This window comes from Panthera pardus, unplaced genomic scaffold (genome assembly GCF_024362965.1).
Source record: "Panthera pardus isolate Hobbes unplaced genomic scaffold, ASM2436296v1 HiC_scaffold_17, whole genome shotgun sequence".
NCBI lineage: Eukaryota > Metazoa > Chordata > Mammalia > Carnivora > Felidae > Panthera > Panthera pardus.
Genome location: NW_026526732.1, coordinates 83,132,820 through 83,148,557, shown reverse-complemented (window position 1 = coordinate 83,148,557; position 15,738 = coordinate 83,132,820). Strand labels below are relative to the sequence as shown.

Sequence of the window (15,738 nt, the reverse complement as noted above, 5' to 3'; positions counted from 1 at the left end):
CACCTAAAAGATTTAAAAAATTTTAAACAACTATACATTCTCTTACATATTTTTAAGTTGACATTGAACATTTTTTGTTTCAAGATTAAATGGTTACATAGGATGTGATAGTTGACACAGTGAAAAGAGTAACATTTTATTTTATTATTTTTGAGAGAGAGAAAACGCAAGCTGGGAAGGGGCAGAGAGAGAGGGAGAGAGAGGATTCCAAGCAGGCTCCATGCTGCCAGCACAGAGCCCACTGTGGGGCTTGAACCTACAAACTAAGATCATGACCTGAGCCGAAACCAAGATCAGATGCCCAACTGACTGAGCCAGTTGGTGCCCCCAAAGAGTAACATTTTAAAATAGAGAGTGGTTAAATCACTCTCCTCATACATGGATCTGGTAGCATCCAAATACTATAACACTTGATAATTACTATTTCTTTCTATTATTTCACTGTCAGAAGTATTTATCCACTTATTTCCTATTATATAAGACTCAAAGTGTTAAATTTATTTTTGATTGAGTTATTTCTGTTATTAATAGCACACTTGATTAAAACTATATGTTATAAAGTTTGATAAGGTATTTGACATAAAATTATTGGAAATGCATGTTTAATTAGAGATACTGATTGTTTTTTTCAATTACTTCCTGTGTCTATGAATAAATATTATGCTGGGCATAGTGAGACAATTCAACATCTATTCATATTTTTGCTTCTTAAAGATCTAAGTGCTAAAGAACCTTTTTCACATAAATAAGTACATGAGTATGAAAATAATCCTTAAACTTCTTCTAAATTATATGCCCCAAATCACAGGAAGCTCTACTATCAAGAAACATTTTTAATAATCTCACAATTGTAACCTACACTAGGCCTTCCTTAAAATATTTTTGAAGCACTGTCTTAGAAATCAGTTGTCTTGTAAAAGTTTTTGTTAACCAGTGTTTAAAATTGATTCTTTTTTCCAACATTTAAATTATCCTTTGGTTTGGTTTGGTGGTTTTTATACTCCAGGGCAATGCACCATTGTAATATTTCAAATGGAAGTGTTTTGTTTTTTTAAGTAGGAGAACAAATCTGGCAGGAGATAGCTTGACATCAGAGGCATAATCAAGTCAGGTTTTGGAATGATATGTGGAAATTGAGAATTTTAGATGTTGATTCCCTTAAGATTATTTACGTTCTGTATGCCATAGAAAATCTTTATATAGCCCTTAAGTAGTGTACATGGTCCAACGTAAGGATTGCTGGATTAAGATGGTCCCGAAAATTGCTTCCAGCATCCTGATGCTAAATCCCAAGTAACATGATGTATTCAGGATTTTTTGGCAGCCATGGTGATGATGATGTGGAGTGAGAGACTTAATTTTGAAATCTTATTTTTTATTCCATAATGTTGAAATAAAATGCCAAAGTCTTTTGATTTTTTTATTCTTTTGGAACTTAAGGTTTCTAACCAGTGTGGGTATTGTCCAAAATGTGGAAAAGAAAAGGAAAATCAGACAAAATGCCAAAGTTGTGGTATTCTTTTTCCTAAGGATGTGCAAAGAAATTGCAGACAAGCTATAACTTTGAGTGAATCTACTGGACCATTATTAAGAACATCAATTCATCAGAATTCTGGAGGACAGAAGTCACAAAACACAGCATTATCATCCAAGAAGTTTTATGGCAACAGTCTGGGAAAGATTCCAGTTGATATTATTGTGAATTGTGATGATAGTAGACAGAATTATTTGCAGACTAATGGGAAAGTCATTTTACCTAGGGCAAAAGTAGCCAAACTCACAAACCTGAAAGAAAGGAAAACAAGCCTGTCAGACCTAAATGATCCAAGTAAGTATTTTACTCCCTTTAGTATTATTTATATCAATCCAGTATTTTTTACATATGTTTTTAATGTGAGCATGAGCATATTTGAGAAGTATAGTTTTAATAGGTATTTGTGTCAGTTATATAACATGTTCTTTGGGTAGATGATTAAAACTGTCCATGTAGTTGGAAAATAATAACTGACTTTGTTTTCACCTCATCCATCTTAAATAGTGGGGAGGTGGGGGGAGCACAGACCTTGACCCCGGTCTTAGGTCAAGTGCCAGTTATGCCCAAATTTCTAACTTTGGTCCAGTTCATTTAATCTCTCTGATTTGTAAATGGATTGTTTTCTGCCTGATAGGGTTTTTGAGGAAGTAAATGAAGTAACATATAAAGTGCCTACCATAGCCCAGTAAATAAAGTGTTTGACATGTAGAAAGAACTCAATGAAAAGTAGTTCTCTTACCACATTTACTCTTCCCTTAAATCTTTTTTTTTTTTAAGTTTATTTATTTATTTTGAGAAAGAGAGTGAGAATGAGAGGAGTAGGGGCAGAGAGAGAGGGAGAATCCCAAGCAGGCCCCACACAGTCAGCATGGAGCCTGACATGAGGCTCAAACCCTTGAAGTGTGAGATCGTGACCTGAGCTGAAACCAGGAGTCAGACGCTCAACCAACTGAAACACCCAGGCACCCCATCTTCCCCTAAGTCTTTTTCTTACCTTTAGATATATGTGTGTATATGAAATGCAATACTGTTTGTAATAAGTAGCGAAGATTAGAAACAGGGAGTAGTTGAATAAACTATAGTGTACATAGCTGTAAGAGGAGAGAAAGATCTCATTTAATATTCTATAGAGTGAGTTTTAAGATCTTTAATAACATGAATAAAGCAAAGTACAGATCACAGTAGATAATGTGCTACCCTTTGTTTGTGAAGGTGGGAGAATGAATATAGGGAATTTTTTTTTAAAAGAAAGATACACTAAAAACTAATTTTAAAAATAATTGATTAGAAGGGAGGAAACAGTGTAGGAATTAGGGATAGATGCCAGATATCTCCAAACATACCTTTTTTGTAGATTTGACTTGAGAACCATGTAAATGTTTTACATGATTATAAAGCAAAATTAAATAGGAAATTTAAAAAAATCAAAACCAAGATGAAACTAATGACCTAATTATATATCTGGTTGGTGGCTTGAACACACAGAAGAATTATTTCAAATGAAATTAAATTAAAATAATACTGTGGCTATGCATTCCTGATGTGATATATTTTAAGGTCAGACAGAATTGCAAAGAAATTCTAAGTGCATTCAGTAATACTGTTAATAATATTGGTATTGCTATTTTTTGTATTGTTATTTTTAAACACATATATCGATAAAACAAATAAGCAATTTTATTATTATCTCCAGAATCCAAGATTTTCAGTGTTAGAGCAAAGGAATTCAAAAGTAAAGTCAAAGAAGTAACAATCTCATAATTTTAAACTTGGATTGGAGAGAATGGCATGAAATTATTATATATATTCTCTTAGATAGAAGTGAACAATTCTATTTCCCATATTTATGTTTTTGAATACTACTTCTCACTAAAAATAAGTAGAACTCCTCAGAGAAATGGCTGACTCCAGGTCTGGAGCAGGAGTGTATGAGATAAATCTAGATCATTTACTCATATCAGGAAGCATGGAAGCAGTCAAAAACTACTATGGACATGTTCAAAAGACACAGGAGCTAAAATGAAAGGGCTCCTACTGACCAGTAATGGGACTGTATGAGTCACAAAAGGTTTCATAACTGCTATTTATTGAAATATGCCAAATATATTAATTTTTTTTTTTTTTAGCTCGCAATGATATCATCTCCCTACTCCCCCAAAAGAAAAAAAGCGCCCAGTTGGTTACCTTTGGAGGTTGCTTAGGTTCCAAATAATTACTCTGAAAACTGGTAAATGAAAGGGGATGACATAAAAAATTTTTTCTTAAAGTAGATTTTACTTTCTTTAACGTTTATTTATTTTTGAGAGAAAGAGCACGCGGGAACATGAGTGGGGGAGGGGAAGAGAGAGAGGGAGATACAGAATCTGAAGCAGGCTCCAGGCTCTGAGCTATGAGCACAGAGCCTGATGTGGGGCTCGAACTCACGAATTACAAAATCATTACTTGAGCCAAAGTCAGACACTTAACCGACTGAGCCACCCAGGTGCCCCTAAAAATAAAAAAAAATTTTAATCTGAGAAATATGTCAAGTTCTATTTTAATTCAGTTCAATAGAAAAACCTTAGCTCAGCGGCCCCTACCTGGCTCAGTTGGGAGAGCATGCAACTCTTGATTTTGGGGTCATGAGTTCAAGCCCCACAATGGGTAAAGAAATTACTTAAGTAAATAAACTTAAAAAAAAAAAAAAAAAAAAGCAAACCTTAGCTCATAACAGTGCATTAGCTTATTTTTCAAAAAGAACTATTAAAAAAATTATAACTGTGATAGGTATCAGCCAACAAACACATCTGTTATGATACTATGATGATGTTAGTATTTGATGAATATTTTACAATACATTTTAGTGTTTTATCAGTGCGATATTAAATATTGTTAAAATAATTTAAATCTTTCCTAATAGTGAAGGTTTTACATTTTTATGGTTAGATATGAAGAAAACTTACTTATTAGTTACTGGGTACTATTACTGAGCCAAATGCTATACCATCCTGATGAAGTTTCTAGGATGAGAGAACTGGAACTTAAGGCTAATGTGATTAAGTTAAAAAACAATAAATTCACGTGGTTTTGAAGTGGCTTCAGTAGTTTACTATTCAGAACTTAACCTAGGACCATATCAACCATGCATTAAAACTGTAAGACATAAATTTGTTCCCCTTCCTTGCTCAAAAAATGAACAAACAAAACAATTGAAGACTAAGTATTTTCTATTAAAGTCCATGGAAAAATATGTTTTAAGGACATTTTATACTAGTAATAAAAAATATCATTTATTGAATGCTTACATGCCTTACTTTGTGGTAAAGGTATAGACACTAACCAAGTTTAGTTTATTGTAAAAATTATTATAACATGTGAGGTAGGTACAGATATATCCCATTTTATTAATGAGGCAACCCATGATTAAGAAGATTAACTTCTCAATATTATTATATACATAAGGACTGTTGGAGTTTAGACTCTAGAAAACAGATTTTTCTGGTTCAAAGTCTTGTTTTCCTTGTATAGTTAATTATTCTTAAATTCGTGTTCCTATTAAAATAGTTTATTTTCATGAAACTTCTCTTATGTCTTGGGTGGTCAAATAATAAAATGTACAGTGTCTGAAGTAGTGGTGATAAATTCTGTATAGAAAAGTGAAGCAGGTCCAGGGAATAGAGAGTGCTAATTGTTAGATGTCAAGATGAAGAAGGGTGATATTTTAAAAAGGTGGTAAAATAGGCACTTCTGATAAAGTAACTTTTGAATAGAGCCCAAAACGAAGTAAGGAGAAAGACATGCTGATATGTATGGAAATAAGGTTGGAATGTAAGTACAAAGACCCTATACTAATCTGCTTGAGTTCCCATAACAGAATACCATAAACCAAGTAGTTTAAACAACAGAAATTTATTTTCTCACAGTTCTGAAGGCTGGAAGTCCAAGATCAAGGTGCCATTACTTTGTAGACAGGTGCCTGTTCACTGTGTCCTTACATGGCCCATCTTCTGTGCTTCCACACACAGAGAGAGAAATCTCTGCATTTCTTTTTCTTATAAGGACATCAGTCCTATTAGATTAAGTCCTCACCTTTATGAACTCATTTAATCTTTATTACCTTCTTATCAGCTCTATTTCCAAATTTGGTCACAGTGAGGGTTAGAGCTTTAACATATGAATTTTGAGGGGACACAATTCAGTCCATCATAGACCCTGATGCAGAATCTTATATATTACATAGGATGTATTCTATATACAGAATGAAAGCAGCTATGAGACAAGCTTTTTAAGTATATGTTTGTTGTCTTTGCACACTTCTCATTTCCTTTGAAATTATGGTGACATTGAGCACAATCCGCATTTATGTTAAGTTACTAAAACAAGAGGTATATAGTACAATTCTATCAGTTGCAGCTTTGGGGCTTTAAAGTAAGTTTTAAAGTACATATAAATGTTTTAATGTCTGTTAAGCACCATAAAAATAATTGTCAATAGAACAGTAGACTTCCCCCTTAGTATATATTCATATATAATATATTTCTGTATGGTTTTTCATAAATAAAGCAGTTCATGAACTTTTTTTAAAGCTTACATGTATCAGTCATTGTGCCAAATCTTTTACGTATTAAATCATTTGTTCTCATAACAGGTCCTTTGCAATAGGTACTATTTTTGTCCCTAATTTCACAGAGGCAAATAGTAAGTTACAGAACCCTAACTTTCAAATGTGTATAAATGTATTTAGATCTTGTAATCTGGCATGTTAGATTTTCTGTTAATAAAATAACAGTTCTGAAAAAGATCCAGCTTTAGCATTTGCTTCCAAGACTAGATAACAAAATAAAAAAGACAGGTAAATGGTGATGGAAATGATGCCTCTCTGGGGCATATTTAGTAACTAAACATTTACATGTGGGTTTCTAAAAAAGAAAAATGCTTCTTCAAGTTTATGTGTTCTTCCAACACATGATTTTTGAATTGTTTTCTTCACCAGGCAGTTTTAGACTGGGAGTATAGCAGTGGACAAGGCAATGATCTCATAGTTTATATGTAGTGGGGAGAGAGCAAGTAAACATCTAACAACAGAAAACAAAAAGCAACAGAAAATTTATATCAGTTGTTGTGAGTAAGCCAACTATTTGCTTCCTTTAGATTGGGTAATGAATCAAAAAGCTAATATTTAATGACCAAAATGCAAAGTGTTAGGGGAATTGCAATCCAGACAAAATCAAACTTTGATGTTTGAGGAACAAAATAAATGGATGGTGTGCTTGGTGCATAAAGAGGGAGAAATGGAGCAGTATGAGAAAGTTGGAGAAGTAGGCAATGGCCAGATTATATACATTTATAAACCATAAAAGGGTTAGGATTTGACTCAAGTGCATTGTGGGTGGCTTGCGGAAATTATGATATAAAGATGGATTTGTTAAGATCCAATATCATTATTCTACTCACGTAGAAGATATAAGAGCAAATTCCCTTCATTAATGTCTTTTCAGGTCCACATTCATTTACTCCACAGAATTTACTGAGCAGTTTGACACTGGTTCATGTTCTCCTAAGGACCAATTGCGATTTTAGTGATTTCCTATGTAAAATAAAATTATTTGGTCACATGGAGTTTCACACACATTTACAATGCATGCTATTTTGTGCACAGTTTCTGTGCAGGTTATCTTTATACTTGAGACTTTCTAGAACTCTGAAATAGATCTATGACATATGGTTAAATTTTGCTGTAACTTGGGTGTATATCTTGTGTGGGTGATGGTAATGGACTATAGAATACTTTCGTATTTGTAAGTCTATATAAAAAATGCCAGTTCTTATCCTTTCTTCATTTCTAATTGTCTTCAAATTTAACTTTTCATCAGATAGAATGGATTGTGTCTTCTTTCATTTTTATTAATCTTGGTTCTAGAAGAGATCCAAAGCAAATTTGGTATATTTCCCATTAACTGACAGAAATGAAATACCTGAAGTATTTAACATTTTCTTTATAGTCATTTTGTCCAGTGATGATGATGATGATGACAATGACAGGACTAACAGAAGAGAAAGCATATCTCCTCAACCTGCTGATTCAGCATGTTCTTCCCCAGCACCATCCACTGGAAAAGTAGAAGCAGCACTAAATGAAAATATCTGTAGAGTAGAGCATGAACTAAGAAGCATTCCAGCAGATTCAGAGTTAAATACAGTTACATTGCCAAGAAAAGCAAGAATGAAAGACCAGGTACTTTTCACATTTATTGACCTTTTACTCAGATTGACTCTCCCCTTTGGGATGTAAATTTTTTTTTGGAGGGTAATTTGACAGTATCTTAAGGAGAAAGAATTATTTATTAAGTAGGGCTTAAAATACCACTTGGAAGTTTATTTAAAAGAACATTAAAACATATAAAAACAGATTTCTATTAAACTAAAAGCTTAAAGTGTAAAAAATTTCAAAACAAAGAAAAAAACACCAACCTTACAAGTGAAATATAAACACATACTCTTGTATAATCTGGTGGACAGGAAGAAGCTATATCACTGACTTTTAGGATTTCTATGGTGCTGGTAGGAGGAATACCAAGGTACAGAAATACATGCATATTTTCTTTTTTATGAAGAACTTTTTAAAAAAATAAAAAACATACATGTTAAAAAATTAACATGTGTGGGTGCCTGGGTGGCTCAGTTGGTTAACTGTCCCACTCTTATTTTATATTTTATTTTGTGTATGTGTGTATTTATTTATTTATTTATTTAGAGAGAACGTACAAATGCAGGGGAGGGCCAGAGGGAGAGAGAGAGAGAATCCCAAGCAGGCGGAATAGAATCCTCATTGAGTGCAGAGCTCGATGTGGGGCTCGATCCCATGACCCTGAGATCATGACCCAAGTTGACATCAAGAGTTGGGCGCTCAACTGACTTGAGCTCCCCAGGTGTTCCAAACATCCTAACTCTTCATTTTGGCTCAGGTCATGGTCTCACAGTTTGTGAGATCAAGCCCTCCATTGGGGGCTGTCAGTGCAGAGCCTGCTTGGGATTCTCTCTCTCTCTCTACTCCTTCCCTGCTTGCGTGCATGTGCTTACACTCTCTCTCTCAAAACAAGCTTTAAAAAAAAAAAATTACGTGTGTGTGTAAATGTTAGGAATTGTTATCAGTATAGATAAAATATGGAAACATATATACTCAGTTGTTAAAATGGAAAAATAAAGTATGATGATAGAAGAAATATGGACTAATATTTTTAATATAATCTTGGGAATGCCTTTCCAAGTATTTCAGCGCAAGCAAAAATAGTAAATAAAGAGATGAATATATATTATTAAATGAAAAGTACAGAACACTGTACCAAAATACCATAAACTGAATTTGATGGGTAGATGTGAGTGGGGGAAACAGTGAACTGTGTGACAAAGTGTGAGTTGGTCCTTCATAGAAGCAAACCATAGAAAAATGAATAAAGGAAATGAATAGAGTTTTTACAATGTAGTGAAGTACTGAAAATGAAATTAAAATACATTTTGTTAAAAAAAAAATACATTTTGTTAACTGTCAGATTGTTGAAAATTTTTAAAGTATATAAGAGTCTGTAATTTTGGTTAGTGTTGGAGAAATAGAGTGTTGGGTGTGTAAATTGGTATAGGTATGCTAGAGGCATTAGTTTATACACACACACACACACACACACACACACCATGATTGAGCAGCAAAAATGCTTGGAGGAGAATAGTGTTGTCATGGGGTAAGATCAGAAAGAACTCACATGTCCAGCATAGGAGGGTTCAGTTAAATAAATAATGGATTTCCATATGATGGAGTTTGTGAGTGAACAGTTTTCATACTGGCACAGTGAATAGTAAGAGTTTCTCAGTGCTCTTTTAGAGGCTCCTTGGGAAAGATGTGGACCACTCGTTTCTAGACTCAGTCTCTCCACTTTGGATTCAACTGGAGCAGCTCTTATAATTACCAATTTTATTATTGAGCTAAATGACATTTATTTGAAGAAATAATTCTGAAACTGAAAAAGCTTTTAAACCTCTTTAGTAGGTTTCTGTTAATAATTTGGGGAAATATTCATGATTAATCTGTTAATGAGCCTGAAAACTCAGTGTTGAGAAATAAATATGTGTGTGTGTGTGCGCACAGTTGTAGAGATATAAGTATATATACATACATAATATTTTAATACATATTTTTACCTATACCATAGATCATGGAAATGTTTCTAGAGGGACAGTGGGAGAATAGTGCCTGTCTCTATGCAGTGGTTTTGTTTTTTTCTTGCTTTCTATCAAGATCATGTTTTATTCTTGTGATAATTATTAATAAAGTTTTTAGTGTAACTTTAGTTACATTTAAATTATATACTCCTAAAATGGTATTTTATATTATGATTAATTTGCATGTGGAAGTGACTGAAATTTTAACAAATCAAGTACATTTTAAAATATGTTAAAGAATCTTTTTGTAGTGTAAATAACCATTCCCCTAAATTATCTGTTTTCTAAAGAATTGCTGATTTAATCCAAATATTACAGCCACTATCACTATTACTAGCTAATTTTTATCCAGCATTTTACTGTGCATGAAGCGTTGTGCTCAGCTGCTTATATACTCTACATCATTTGAATAGATACTCTTCTATCTATTTTAGTTTAGGAAAAGAGTTTTAGGAAAGGAGTTTAGGAAAGGAGTTATTATTGTTTTAAAAATCAGATAATTACAAGGTGGTATAGCTATGATATGGACCTAGGTAGTCTGATTTCCCAAAGTACATTCTTGGTGCTATGCTGTTACTGTAATTTCAAGTAATGACTAGGTGTAAAGTATAGTATAGCTGGACAAAATAAGGATTTCTGTTATATGAAATCAATAAATATTTACATCCTCTGTTGAAGTAAAATTAGTCTTTAATATTTTGATAATTATGTTTTTTATGTTGGGTCTTCTTTGCATATGTCGGCTTAGTTTCAACCTTGTTTTAGTTGCTTATAAAGTGAAAACATTTTTTTTCTTTTTCAGTTTGGTAATTCTATTGTCAACACACCTCTAAAACGTCGTAAAGTGACGTCTCAAGAAACTTTAGTTGATCCTGTATCTTTAAGCTGCCAAAGTTCCTTTGACAGTGTCATTTTAAACTGTCGAAGTATACGAGTAGGAACACTCTTCCGACTATTAATAGAACCTGTAATTGTAAGTACATTCTTAAGCTTTTTACTGTACCAGTTATAATTTTCAAAATTACATGGCTAAGGCTAATATATAATATTTTAAAACTTATAAATTAAAATATTTAATAGAATATTAAAAATTATTTCAAGATTTCAAATTGCTTTAAGAGTATATAGACAATTATAAATAGTTCCTTACAGTAAAAATCATTGGATAAAAAATTCTAATGTAATGTTCAAGGTAGTGACATATCCATCATAAGAAGATACTTACTCTCACTGAGTTAGAAAACTAATATGTTACTATTTTATTCTCATGCCAGCTCAGTGCGTGAAAAGAGTATTTTAAAGAATGATAATGAGAGAAAGATGAATTCAAAAGCTTTGGGGTCTGTAGAAAAATGTCTTGCAACATTAAGACTCCTAGAAATAGATTATTGGAATACAGTCACCACACAAGAGGCGCTGTGCTTTTGGACTAGTTCAGTGTCCAGGAAGCCCAAAGGACTTTCTGTAGTTCCTTTATCTTACTTGTCATCCATGTTACTCTGCTGGCACCAATTTAATTCAAATGTTTATTTTGCATTTGAAATTTTAATATAATTTTAATATAACCAGCTTTCTTAGTCATCATTTTTCTTCTTCCTAATGTATTCTGTACATTATTGGTAAATTAATCTTCATTTAACACTACACTTAGTTTGTAAGCTTTTATTTTATGATTGCTTAACTTGGCGTCCCCAACTGTCTGTTTTCATCTATTGTTTGAAGCCTGGTCCCCTATTATTGTTCTTTAGACATAAAGTAGTGTCTTTAAGAAAACACATTATGCCACATAAGGAAAGTTAAAAGGTAGTTATACTGTTGCTATTTAAATTATGGTAAGTAATAGCTATTTATTTTCTAGGATTCATAGTTTCAGGATACAATATGGCCAAATATGGCCAAAAAGAAAAAATATATATAGGTTAGTATAGGAGAAAATGATATATGGACTTGATTTCTTATCAGAGCAAAACAGTATGTGAAACCTAAATTTTTTTTTTTAATTTTTAATTTTTGTTTTTTTACTCGGGGGGTGCAAATGGGGGAGGGGCAGAGAGAGAGATTGGGATGAAGAGAATCACAAGCCGACTCTATGCTATTAGCATAGAGCCCAATGCAGGGTTGGAACTGTGAGGGCATGACCTGAGCCACAATCAAGAGTCAGACACTTAACTGACTGGGCTACCCAGACGTCCTGCGTTTTTTTGGTTGGTTGCTAGTTGGTTGGTTGGTTGGTTGGTTTTTTTGTTTCGTTTTGTTTCGTATTTTTTAATCAAAAAACTCCAGCTTCTCACCATTTAAAAACTTAGAAGTACTCCAGAGATTTAAAGCAAATTATATATAGACTAGACAATCCATTATTACCCAATAACATTGTAACATATGTCAAGGTTGTCAAGGATTTATGAAATTTGTGTTTTGTTACAAGTCTTCATAGGACAGATTATCTTTCCTGGTTTCTGTCAGTTAACAAAAGTGTCATTCTAAGTCAAAATAGCTCAAAAATTCTCAGGGGCACCCTATAGTTTTCTGGCTTTTTCCCACATTGACACCGTTAATCAGAACTTTACACGATAATTAAGGCTTTGCTGGCATTTTAGATATTTAGTTGAAAGGTGCACATTTGGTCTCAAGGCTAGCTATCAAGAACTACATTCGGGGGCCTGGCTGACTCAGCCAGTAGAGCATGCAATTCTTGATCTTGAGGTTGTGAGTTTGAGCCCCACATTGAGAGATTACTTTAAAAAAAACCTACATAACATTAAAATCAGAATGAAAAATTTTTTTATATGAAAATTATAGGTTAGTGTATATATGATTTAGTGAAGAAAACTAACTTTATGGATTTACTTTAAGAAGTAAAAGGCAGTATATGTAATATAGAATGTGTTCACACAGGTAATTTTTCTTTAAATGCTTAAGTGAAATATTTCAACCAAAAAGTTGTGCTTATAATGTGGAATTTTGCAACTGTGGTGTTAACTTTCATTGTACCATGGGATTCTTCCAAAGAACATTCTTTAATGAAGGATAATTAATCTGTAATTTCTTCAGATAATATATTAAAGATGATTTGACATTTTCTTCTTGAATATAACTGCCTTGTGTTTTATAGTGATTTATCTTCCATGTCATCATTAATCTCAGAAACAGATTTTAAATGTTTTATTGTTTTAAATATTTTATCAAATCTCATTTATTATTGGATAATTTAATTTCATTCAGTGTAAGAATTGATACTATCTAGAAGTTCCACTTTTAAATCTTTATATTATCTTATTTTTAAGTAATCTGTCTATGCCCATTGTGGGGTTTGAACTCAAAACGCTGAGATCAAGAGTCACATGCTCGGGGCGCCTGGGTGGCTCAGTTGGTTAAGCATCCAGCTTCATCTCAGGTCATGATCTCACTGTTTGTGGGTTCGAGCCCCATGTCGGGGCTGAGAGCCTGGATCCTGCTGAGAGCCTGGATCCTGCTTCAGATTCTGTCTCCCTCTCTCTCTGCCCCTCCCCTGCTTGCTCTCTCTCTGTCTCTCAAAAATAAATAAAAATATTTTTTTAATTAAAAAAAAAAAAGAGTCACATGCTCTACCAACTGAGACAGCCAGACACCCCTAGAAGTGCCAATTTTATTTAAAAGTAAATACTTTTAATTTACAGGAAAATGGCTTACATTATTAGGAATAGCATTTATACCCACATATAATACAATCCCTCTTTTTTCCAATGAGAAGATATAAAATTTAAGGTTTTCAGCTACCTTAAATTTAGAAACTCTTGGATATGATGGTGAAATAGCCCAATGTCTACTTGTAATTTAGTTACAAGTTTTTAAATGACAGATACTTAGATATGCTTCTTTCTGTTCTTATATCTCATACAGCAATTTTATTCAAATGCTTCCACATTAGTGTTTATGTCATCCTTATTGCCACTTTTTGAATCATCTAACATACTTTTTAAAGCATGTAACTTCAGCTTCTATGTATGTTGTAATGTTTCCCTAGCGACAAGTAAGCATTCTTGGTGTCCCCATTTATCATATTATCTATAGGCACAGTCTTTAGAAGGTATGTTTAGTAACATTCTAGACTTAGTAATTATTGTAATAATTACTGAATTTATTTTATATCTCTTTGCTTCCTTTTCTTCATTGTAAAAATTTTATTTACTTTTTAAAAATGTTTATTCTGAAAGAGAGAGGGAGAATGAGAGCAAGAATCCCAAGCAGGCCCCATGCCATCAGTGCAGAGCCCTATGTGGGGCTTGATCTCATTATCTGTGAGATCATGACCTGAGCCAAAATCAAAAGTCGAACAGTTAACCAACTGAGCCACTCAGGAACCCCTACATTGTGAAAATTTTTAAACAAAAGAGTTGAAATAATTTTACAGTGAATGTTCATAAAACTCCCAGCTAGATTCTGCCATGAGCATTTTACTAATAAACTTGCTTTTAATGTATCTGTTTGTTCTTTGGTATATCAATCCAACTTACTTATTTTTAAGTAGGCTCCACACCAAATGTGGGGCTTGAACTCATGACCCTGAGATCAAGAGTTGCATATTCTACCAACTGAGCCAGGTGTCCTCCAACTTATTTTTAAATGCATTTTGAAGTTCTTGTCTGCCTTTTGCATTCTCTTAATGGTAACACAGAAAATGAGTAGGATATATTGACTTAATATGTCTTCTCCATGTTAAAATTATTAGCAAATCGCCTTTTTATAAGTACCAATAATAACTGATTGAGGCAGAATTTTCAATGGAATGTAAAACCATTGGTGGAAAGGTTATTAGGGAACAAGATATTCACAAGCTTTCAAGTATCTCTCCACAGGTTACTATTTAATTACTGAGGGAAAAATATTATCTTTACAGTGGAAAAACCTGACACACCTTTGCTAAGTGATTAAGCTTGTTATTAGTACAGCCTGACATCCTGTGCCTTCCAGTGTGATGTCGTAGGAGGTATAAGACATTACCTGTGTGCGAAATTTGCTGGAAATGTGTGGCCTGAATTTTAAATTGAAGAAACACAAGTTCAAGATGTTGTACATTTTGTAGAACCTAGCCTGGATTCTTCAAAGGTCATGTCATGAGGAACAGAGGGGGACATATTTCTGGTCTAGACCAAGGTAGACAAAAGAAACAAATGTAACCTTGACAGAATTATGGCTTGGGGAAGGTAAAACACAATAAAGGAAAATTTGGAACAGTTGGGGAAATTGGAGTAAGAAGTACATGTTGGATGGAATTAATCGTGATTTTCTTAGGTATAGTAATGCTGTTTTGGTTGTATAGGAGAATGTCCTTGTTCTTGGGAGATACATGCTGAACGACTTAGGGAATGTCATGATGTCCTCTGCTTGTTTTATGCTGGTTTAGCAAAAGGAAGTGTATATGCACAGAAAGAGTGATGGGGAGTAGTTGTGGCAAAATTTTAACAGTTGGTGAATCTAGGTAAAGGGTATTCAGGTGTTCATTGTAATGTTCTGTCAATATCTCTTTGAAGTTCTAAGAAATATAAACCAATATAAGAAATGTTCTAAGTATTTGAATAAAAAGGTGAAGCTTGCCTTTCTGAAGGAAAATTTGGAATGGGGGGATATCTCATATTTAAGTACATGGTAGATGGTTTTGTTTTTCTGCCTTCTATAGTCTAAGTCTCAAATAACAATACGACACTTCGGATATTTGTAGCAAAATCTTTGTAAGTTTATGATTGATACTAATTTATCTTACTTTTTAGTTTTGTTTAGATTTTATCAAGATACAGCTAGAAGGTAAGCTATTTTATGTCTTTTTAGTCACTATAGCTTTGTTTACAATAAAACACTTTACAAGAATAAAATATTAAATGATATTCATAGAATTCATGAAGATGAATTCATTTTTACATGTTTTCTTGACAAAGGGCATGTATCTTAATAGTGTAATTTAATTCTGTAACATTATAAAGCCCGTGTTTAATTTTGTAAGTATACTTCATTAGAATCCTCTTTTCATTTAAAAA

At 33.1% G+C, this 15,738-nt stretch overlaps 1 protein-coding gene across 7 annotated transcripts in view; it reads left to right on the top strand.

Moving 5' to 3' along the window:
• SENP6 (SUMO specific peptidase 6) overlaps nucleotides 1-15,738 on the top strand; it is a 116,674-nt gene that overhangs the window by 68,473 nt on the left and 32,463 nt on the right. For 6 of the 7 annotated variants that reach the window (XM_019442684.2, XM_053904711.1, XM_053904712.1 and 3 more), the window contains 4 exons: nucleotides 1,531-1,828; nucleotides 7,516-7,748; nucleotides 10,530-10,700; nucleotides 15,475-15,508. In XM_019442684.2, the coding sequence (XP_019298229.1) occupies nucleotides 1,531-1,828; nucleotides 7,516-7,748; nucleotides 10,530-10,700; nucleotides 15,475-15,508 (736 nt within the window). The remainder of the gene's footprint in view (nucleotides 1-1,530; nucleotides 1,829-7,515; nucleotides 7,749-10,529; nucleotides 10,701-15,474; nucleotides 15,509-15,738) is intronic. The other variant, XM_053904714.1, reaches the window with a different exon arrangement.